This window comes from Pygoscelis adeliae, unplaced genomic scaffold (genome assembly GCF_000699105.1).
Source record: "Pygoscelis adeliae isolate BGI_AS28 unplaced genomic scaffold, ASM69910v1 Scaffold286, whole genome shotgun sequence".
In the NCBI taxonomy this organism is placed as follows: Eukaryota; Metazoa; Chordata; class Aves; order Sphenisciformes; family Spheniscidae; genus Pygoscelis; species Pygoscelis adeliae.
This window is the reverse complement of record NW_008825076.1, coordinates 2,307,190-2,307,532: the sequence shown is the minus strand read 5'-3', so window position 1 is coordinate 2,307,532 and position 343 is coordinate 2,307,190. Positions and strand designations below refer to the sequence as shown.

General features: G+C 67.3%; 1 protein-coding gene across 1 annotated transcript in view; it reads right to left on the bottom strand.

The window, feature by feature from the left end:
• CEBPB (CCAAT/enhancer binding protein (C/EBP), beta) overlaps positions 1-337 on the bottom strand; it is a gene marked incomplete at both ends in the record, with an annotated part of 1,156 nt that extends 819 nt beyond the window's left edge. The window contains one exon of the mRNA XM_009326850.1: positions 9-337. Within this exon, the coding sequence (XP_009325125.1) occupies positions 9-337 (329 nt within the window). The remainder of the gene's footprint in view (positions 1-8) is intronic.
• Positions 338-343: the final 6 nt, after the last annotated feature.

Here is a 343-nt window from a genome sequence, read left to right as displayed (position 1 = left end):
AGGCGCGCAGGGCGCTGCCGTAGGGTGAGGACATGCCCCCCGGTCCCGGCCCGGCTCCCCCTTCTTCCTTACGGGGCCCTTTGCAAGAGTCCAGGGTCTCGAAGACCGGCTCCACTTTGGTTTCCACGATCTGGGGCGGGAAGCAGCCCGGCAGCCCCCCCGGCTTGTGGCTCTGGCTGGCACAGGGGTGGCTGTGCCGGGCGAGGCTGATGTAGGTGTAGTCGGGCTTCTTGCTCCCGCCGCTGCCTTTATAGTCCTCGGCGAAGAGATCGGAAAGGAAATCTTGGCCGCCGCCGCTGCTGCAGGGAGGCTCAAAGTTGCCCCCTGCTGCTGCTGCGGGAGG